The 9222-nt window shown below is 40.3% G+C and overlaps 1 protein-coding gene across 1 annotated transcript; it reads right to left on the reverse strand.

The window, feature by feature from the left end:
* Positions 1 to 5: 5 nt before the first annotated feature.
* lpl2a (lipoprotein lipase 2 a) lies at positions 6 to 8819 on the reverse strand (the record flags this gene model as incomplete). The annotated part of the gene is made up of 9 exons (XM_010774243.1): positions 8585 to 8819; positions 7573 to 7769; positions 6093 to 6272; positions 4482 to 4593; positions 3624 to 3857; positions 2311 to 2553; positions 1757 to 1877; positions 718 to 936; positions 6 to 87 (listed from the first exon to the last, which is right to left on the reverse strand). Coding segments are annotated over exons 1-9 (1488 nt in total), but the record flags the coding sequence as incomplete, so codon positions are not given.
* Between the last annotated feature and the right edge of the window lie 403 nt (positions 8820 to 9222).

A 9222-nucleotide genomic window follows, 5' to 3' on the forward strand; every position in this document is an offset into this window, starting at 1 on the left:
TTCGTTCTCCATGCGTCCTTACATTTAACAAACGTGACCTCTTGTGTTAATTTCGGAGCTCCAGGGTCTTTTACACAGAACACCAACCTGAAAAATACAGTGTGTATGAGTGCTTCATCCACTGAAATAATCCACTTTATTGATGGTAAGATACTGTAGGTTTTGAAATTTGGAATTTTGTACAACTTACAATACGAAAAAATATACAAAAATAGTATTTTACACGATACAGTTTGAAAAAAAAATTAATTCATAAAATGTTTTTAAATCTAACACGTTTTGAGTCAAAGCGCTTCACAGGGACATAAATATATATGCATAAGGAAATAAAAATACCAAGTTTGAATGATAAAGTGGGAACCTTTTTAGGATTAGTTTGGCTTTTTCCATTGTCATAACAATAAAAAATAAGTCAATGAAACTGCTTCACAGAGATGTACAGATATGTCCATGATGTAGAAATAATAATAATACGTTAATTTCGTATAGCACCTTCCACAGAATTCCCAAAGTGCTTCACAAGAAAGAACAAAAGTTCAAATGAAGACCACAGAAACATGAATACAATAACAACATGAGGCAGAAATGTAAGGTCATCATAAAAATAAAACACAGACCACGTGGGGTCCCGAAAGGAACAAACATAAAAACAGAACACGTCACAGTAGAAATAACTGGAATCAGATAAGAGCATGCAGACAGAGGAGCACATCTTACTTTTGCTGTGTCTCTCCGGCCCGGATGCGGATCTTGTGGACGTCCATGTTGTCGCTGCCGGAGTCTCCGGACCACCACGAGGAGACCATGTTCAGCACGTTGGAGGCCGACCAGCCGTTCGTCTCCTCCCATTTAAACTTCAACATCAGCAGATCCCCGATGTCTTTCTCCGTCACCAGCAGGAACGAATGTGTCGTATTCGTCTCTAACTTCTCCTTCCTGCCAGATAAAAGAAAAAGGAAAGTTATTGTTCTACTCCCAAGAACATTTTATTTAGCTTAGCCTGGTAAACGCTGTAGTTAACTATTATGTAACCACAAGTAACACGAGCAAATGTTGCCAAGTCGGCGGTTATATTACTTTTTATAGTTTCTACTGCGTGCTGTTTCCTTTGACTACTGTTCCAAAACAACTTGGAAGATGCAAGTCACCGTTCTGTTCGTTTTTTTTATTGTGACGTGTAAAAATGAACAAAAAACGATGTATTTTTAGTGTCCAGTTTGTGCCAGGTAAGCTTGTTTAACGTATGAGTGCTTATGCATTCAATGGCAAATAACAAAACTTTACGAATATCCAGATAACAAATATGAAAAATGTAAAATGTCTCATGAGCCGACTTCCTGTTGCACTCTTGATTCTCTAACTCCACTTATCCTCTCTATTTACATATTTCATTTACTTACATTTTAACATCTGTTTAATGTCAGTGATAGCATCTCTTATGCTGTAGTACTAACTGCACTTTCTGTCATTTAGATGGTATATTAGCATATGCACTTCTGGTTGGATGATAACTGCATTTCATTGGCTAGTACCTGTTCTCTGCACAATCTACTCTTCAGAGGCTACACATTACTTTTCAAGAGCAAACACAAGGCTGCTAGAGTTGCTCAAACATGCCTGTGTGGATATATCTGAGTGCCTTAGAGAAAACTCATGTCATTGAATGCAAAAAGTCATAAGGTTCGACACGTTCTTCAGATATCAATTTAGAGTTCATGTGAGAGTGTCATTGTGCACATCGCAGGTTTTCACTCACAGTTTCAGCTCCAGGTTTTCCGCCTCTCCTCTCGTCCCGAACAGCGAGACGGTGAGCGACGGCTCCATCTCAGAACGGTTCACCTTACTGGAGAAGTGGATCTTCACCTGATAGTGGTAAACTGCGGAGAACGAGAGCAGTTTGCAAATCGTTATCATGCATGCTGCTCACATTTAGATCCAGATTTAGCAATGATGAGCTTCATGTCAGCCGACTTTTGGCTTTAAAGCTGACTTTGAACAACTTCTTGATCATCGTAACAACATTCTTTTTAGGAATTAGGGTGGTGGGATCAAACCACTCTGCCTTTTTCAGGAAGAAATATGTGTCAGGAAGTGTTTCAAGTGCCTCTAAAACATCAAAGTCTCCATTATTCTCAGTATTTACAGTCATGTACTTGAGTAGTTTAAAGTGCTTTCAAAGCTCTATATAAATGCAGTCCATTTACCATTTAGAACCAGCCATGTGACCTTGTAGCAAAGAATTGTGCAACTTCCCACCAACTGAACTAACCTCAGAGCAAACAAACCCCACTATTGATAGAGGGCACTGACCTCTGAAAGGCATGGAGGCACGTGTCTTGGTGTACATCTGAACGCTGCGTGCTCTGCGGACCAGGCTGATGTCGTAGCCCACGGCGGTGCAGCGGCTCTTTCTGCAGCTGAGACACATGCCGCGGTCGAACATGTCCGTGCTTCCACATCTGTAGGCCTTCGCTGCGTCCTGCTCGTTCAGAAGAGAGTCGATGAAGAGGTGCACCGAGCGCTCGTGTTCACACTTCACTGCATCTGTGATCGCTGGGGAGGGAAGAGGGAAACAAACATAATTAGATAGATAGATAGATAGTTAGATAGATAGATAGATAGATAGATAGATAGATAGATAGATAGATAGATAGAACTAAAAAGTAAACAAATATACATGTGGAAATACACATTTACAGTAACAAAATATAATGCCGGATATTATATGCACATTAATTGTGCAAGAAATTAATTATTCAATATTAAATTGAACATAAATGTAAAATGTACAGAGGGAGTTTAAGTCCAGTTATCAAGAGAAGCTCTGGAGCGCAAGGAGTTCTCTTCCGGCAATTAAGTCAATTTCTTACTTTCCCATTCCTTTACCGGACACGGTTTATGTAACCTTTCAAGTTCCTCAAGACTTTATGGTGTATTTGACCTTTTCGTCCGCTGTGTTTGAAGCCCTCTGTTTATGTAAAGGTCGCAAATGAGATCATTGTGCACAAGGAATTTCCCTAAGACTAACGACTAGCAGCAAGAAGTGTTATGAAAGCTGCTGGACTATGTGTGAACATACTAATAATCACAAAAATGTGATTACGTGGCTGTATTGAATGTGTTAAATCCTGTTGAATAAGATATTATCATTTAATTTCCTAATATTGGGAATGCTTTCTGCTGATAACACAATTACTATGTAGTTTAGTGTAGTATGTAGTCCTTTAAAAGTGCTTATTTAAACATCAGAGAGTTCATAATTCTCCACATTTACAGTAAAGTTGATGGTTTTATTTGAACCACTGCTAAGACTAATGACTAGCAGCAAGAAGTGTTATAAAAGCTTCTGGACTATGTGTGAACGTACTAATAATCACACATATGTGCATTGTAACTTGTCACGTGACTGTATTGAATGTGTTAAATACTACATTATCATTTAATAATTGAATTTGTTAATATTATAAATGGTTTCTGCTGATATCACAATTACTAGTATGTAGTTCACTGTAGTATGTAGTTCTATTTAAATGCTTATTGAGATTTCATGGAGTTCATAATTCTCAACATTTACAGTAAAGTTAATGCTTTTATTTTAAGGGTGAATTGCCAGTCGTTCTCACCGAATAACCCCAGGTTGGCGATCTTCTCCAGGGCCCCTCTGAGGTTGCATCCCGGCTGGAAGCTGCCTCTGTTGGGGTAAATGTCGACGTGTCCGACGGGCTGCTGGATCCCGATGCTGAGACCCAGAGAGCCGCGTGTGAAGGTGTGCAGGACGTCCACGAAGTTAGCGTCGTCCGGGGACAGACGTCTGTGAGCGTGCTCCCCCTCGAAGTCAGGACCAGCGGGATCCAGACCTGCAGACACAGACAGTCACACTTAAATATCACCTATTATGCAAAATCCACTTGTTCATGTCTCTTCTACATCAACATGTGTCCCCTCTTCTCCATGTCTCCTCTACATCACCATGTGTCCCCTCTATGGAAAGAGACTCTGAAAGTTTCAGGAACAAAGATTCTCTCTCTTTTTGTCCTGATCCATTTCTATAAAGACCTGTCTGAAAATTAGCTGATCTGATTTTGGCCACTTTATGATGTCATAACGATTTGCTGGCTTGTGTAACCATTAGCCAATCACCAACCAAGGTAACCCCCCCCCACCTTATCACCTAAATCTCCTCCTAGAGCACCATTGTGTTCTTTATAACCAAATCTCTCTCAGAGGGGCGTGGGGAGGGGCTCCTTATTTTCATCTGTAACAGACAGAGAATCAGCACTTTGGAAACAGGGCTGAAACAGAGGGGATTATGGGAATGCTGAATGATCTGTTTGGTGTTTGAGCCAAACACTTCAGAGACATGTTTGTATATATCTGAATCTATAATATATTGATGTAAAAACAGTATAATAGGGGACCTTTAACTGAGCTGCAACTATATTAAACTGCGAGATGCTTTATCAATTAATCTGTTGTTTTACCGGTTATTCTTCCGACTTTATTGGTTGCGTGGCTTCCTGCAAATCCTGCAACATGAGCTCCGAGGCTGTAGCCAATCAGGTGGATGTTCTCCAGAGGCATGTTGGTGGTTTCCTATAAAAAAGTTAATGAAGACATTATTTAAGACATCAGCAGGACAAATACTCTCTTTGACTTATCAAGCTAAAAACAACATGATAACAAAATAACGACTGGTATTACGGCACAAGTTTTTATACGTCCGTCATGCAGTTTGATTGGTCTGTTCTTCAGCTAAATAACCAAAAAACTACTGGCCCAATCGTCATGAAACTATGTGGTACGATATAGCATGGGCCATAGAACAACCCATTTAGTTTTAGTCATGTCGTACAGATACGGAAACACACAAAATGTTTTTTTAAATGATGTATTGAAGTCAATGGAGAGAGAAAGATTATCTTTCGATCCCGTTTGAATTGTGCCACGGATTACACATATGATGTTTGTCAATTTAAAAGATTATTTAACCAGTAAAAAAAGAAAATGTGTCATAAAACTGAAGAAACACATTTTTTTGTGTGAAACGGTCAATGACCTACATCTCTGGTCTTGCACAACAACACACGTCACCAAGATGGCCGTCACTACTGTCTTGCTAAACAAGGGATTAACTACCCTCACTATCAACACAATGAAACACGTCCAGAAGAATGTCATGCAAAGCTGCCTGCCTGCCTTCCATTCTCCCTGAACGGCCTGATCTTTGTAATGTTCAATGTCAACCATTTGTGCAGATATCATGAAGTAGAAAAGATCGCCGATGCTAATGTAGCGTTAGCGTTAGCATTTCTCCCCCGGGCTTTATGGTGTATTATAGAATGATCACACCGGTATGACAGTATACTCTTCAAAGGGTTCACGAAATATGACTACTACTCTTACTGTTTATAATTTTGGGTTACTTGATGTTACTTCATGTTAAGGCTAATAAAAATGACAAGGCTAAGGCTGTAATTCTAACTAACGTGCTTGCTACTAGCTAGGTAGCTAACTTGATCCAGCCACTCCTGGTCCTTTCATCAGACAGGAAGTGAAAGAACGAGCAAGACCCATTGCTGGTATGATAACAACCTGGTACTAAGCACACAGGCATCTTGTTAAAGTTATCTTATCTTAGCTATCTCTTATATTTAGCAGAGTAAAACAATTGGGACATCAGTTATGACATCACTTACGCGACTCTGGGATTTGTAGTCTTTCTAGTTGCGTATTTTTCATAGTCTTATATTTCAACAGTTTTATGACAAACTGACTTTTTTGGACATGGAAATGATTTTTTTAAGATTGACAAACATCATATGTGTAATTTGTGGCACAATTCAAACGGGATCGAAAGATACGTTTTCTCTCTCCATTGACTTCAATACATAATTTTTCCGAAATAAGTTCCCATGGACCGGAAGTAGATGGGCGTGACTTCGCCACTCTATAATGATTGAAATGCTACGAAAATGTCTGTCTCATTTGCATTTTGATAAAGAGGAAGTGGAAAACTGTCTCCTCCTCTAAATGAAAAGTGATGGGTGTGATATATTTTTGTTAAACTTGCACATTTCTTTAATCTCACTGACCTCGATCCAGTCGATGAAGCGAGCGATCTCGTGTCCGACCGCCTTGGTGTTCTGCGCTGCGACCACATAGTGATTCTGAGCCGAGCCGAGCCAGTCCACCACGATGACGTTAGCCGTCCTCTCCCTGTCGTACAGCGCCGTCACCAGCTTCTCCACCCAGCTCTCAAACATCCCACTCAACTGGAGACAAAGACGGTCCAAACATTAGACTTACACAACTCCAAAATGTCATCACTACTAATAAGTCTGTGGTATGTATTAAAAGGAAGTTCAGGGAGAATCTTATAATGATTGTTGTGCTTTTATTTAGGTCTTAATGTGTGCATATGTATAAATGTGTCTTTTGATTGTGTATATATAGGTATATACATATTTGCATACATATTTTTATATATATTTGTTTTTGTATTCAGGATTGTACAGTATTTCGATCTCTGTCTGCACACGAACTGAAAGATTGACAATAAAGTTGACTTTGAATCTGATTTATTGCCACATTGTGAAATCAGAGTAAACTATAGTCCACTTTATCTTAAGATTTGTCTAAATCTCAAGTTAATGCATTGATTTTCATGGTTGCTTATATTTCATAACGGTATCGGTACGTTACAAAAAGCCTTCCTCATGTCTCATGTCTAGTAACAAATCTTAAACTTCAAAGTTTTTCCATTCATTTTCTGAGAAGTCAAGTTTAAAGTCATCAGAACAGACTCAAGTTGACTCAAGTCCAGACAACATTGACCTGAGTCGAAACCTCGTTCTTTGGTATAAACTTCAACTCGTTGCAGCGTGTCAATAAGTTAAAGTGGACCTATCATGCTATATTTGAATAATATATTGTATACATACCTATATCAAACATGTCTGCGAAGTTTTGTTTTTTTTAAATACCAAACAGATCATGCATTTTAGCCAATGCCTCATTTCGCTCTATTTGCTCTTTTTCAGCCCTGTTTTTGCAAGGGCTGAATCTGTGAGAAGTCTTCTTCGCTGCTTTTGTGGCAGACTACAGCGCCACCTACAGGCCTGGCATATGTACTACATCGTCTCCAGCGCTTTCGAACGGCAATGGCCGTGGCTGTTTCCTCCTGATAGGTGGAGAGTTGCGCATATAGGCGGAGCTCCTCGTTTCTGATGTCAGAACAATTTATATCAAATCTGTTGCAGCCCCGTTTTTAGAGATTTGGGTATGGAGGAAAAGAGAGAGGGTTGTGTTTTCTGACACTTGATGAGTTCCCTGGAACACCGGGGACACATATTCATGTATAAAAGACGTACAAAGGTGCATTTTGCATGATAGGTCCCCTTTAAGTTATGTTAATTTGGCAGGACTTGAGTCCACTGAAACTTGTTGCAGTAATGACACACTTCAAACAAGAGGTGTGTTTCTTTCTAAACCAAAGGAGAGTTGTGTGAACAAAGTCTTTGGTTGTTTTAAAGACGCGGACATGTCACAGCAGGCCGAAGCCTTTGGCCTCACCGTCCATCCGTGGATCACCAGGAAGGTTTTGGAGGTGCTGTCGAAGCTGCAGGCTGCCAGGGACTCAGGCTTTCCAGGAACGATGTAGCACAGGTCATCATCGGGGACGCTTGGTTTTCTGAGGGAGAATTTAGTCACGGTTTGATTGCTGTCGTCATTTTGGGCAAACAGGTCCTTTAGAGGGTCGAGGAAGTTACCTGGAAGAGAGGATAAATTAACTTACAGAACAAAGAAAAGAAGAGATTCCTGTGTCACACTGGTGTTTTTTCAGATGTGTAAATCTAATCGCTGGCTTGGAGGTCTGACACGCCTGACTAGCTAACTGAGTGACTGGCTCCAATAAGCCCCTCGGGCCCCTCGATAAATGAGCCTCCACCTTAGAACAGATCAGTCCCTGGGGGTTACAGGGGTTCACTTGGCCAGACTGAGCTCCATAGAAACCTGGCAGAGTTTCTCCAGCTTTGTTCATGCCTCCTCACCGACTATAATCTGCACAGGACGGTCAGCTGACTCGACTCAACTGGGGGCTGCCGTCCAGAGTGGGGGTTGCAGGGACACAGACATGTATAAGGCTTTCATTTGGGAAAGTATTGAAGCCATATTGCAAATGGAAATGCTTTTCATAGCAGCATTTAAAAAACTTAATTCATGTTTAGTTTGCTGAGAGTTTCCACTTTTCTTCCTCTTGTGCTCTCTAAAAGTGAAAAGTATTACCATGTCTCTAATTAAAGACAGCTAATCGTATTGAGTAGATGTTGGATATTCGCCAAAAAGCACTAACAAGAGTTTAGTCATAGACACGTGAAGCATACTATCAAATGAAGACCGTTAATGTCATTCTCAGAGACCAAACGACACTGCTACGGCGCGTAAATTGCCGATAAATATCCTACATTGTCTACGATTTGCTTTCCATCGCGACTATCTGCACCAAACTCGATTTAACCTGCAGTTTGTACCCCCGCTTGTGTCGATGTGAGTGAGAGTGGATGTGCATGAAGTTTAAACTCACCAAAAATAGAATCGGAGTGCTCTTCTTCCAGAGAGGTCACATACTGCACAGCTGCATTCAACACCAGAAAGTACAGAAATCGAACCCTCCACGCTTTCATTTCCTTTCCCAGCTGTTTCCTCTCAGAGTAAAAGTCTCGAACAATGAAATCAATGAGTCGGATGTCGCTGCGGAATAGTGTGTGTGTGTGTGTGTGTGTGTGTGTGTGTGTGTGTGTGTGTGTGTGTGTGTGTGTGTGTGTATTCCTGGTCAGAATAATGAAGTACGTCCTGTTGCGCTCGGAGCGCTGAAATCTGAACCACCTTGGACTGTCCGCGTCTTAAATAGATCCTGAAAGGCCATTGGCTGCTCAGGTCCGCGGGCGGGGAATGGAAAATTATGTGTAAACTAAATCATTAGAATGCTTTATTAGACTGACTTCACTGGTTGGCAGGTTAACTTCTCATTAAAACCANTAAACTGTGTTAAAAATAATAAGTTTAAATGTGTAAAGCACATTTAATACAAAGATACGCTTTAACAAAAAATAAGATGGTGTCAGAAAAAGTTACCCCAAATAAAAAAAACTGATTAAAAAGGAAACCTGGAATCAATAAATCACTGTATTCACAACTTTGAGACCTCCTGGTTAATATTTA

Source organism: Notothenia coriiceps, unplaced genomic scaffold (assembly GCF_000735185.1).
Source record: "Notothenia coriiceps isolate Sejong01 unplaced genomic scaffold, NC01 NC01_scaffold00013662, whole genome shotgun sequence".
Taxonomy (NCBI): Eukaryota; Metazoa; Chordata; class Actinopteri; order Perciformes; family Nototheniidae; genus Notothenia; species Notothenia coriiceps.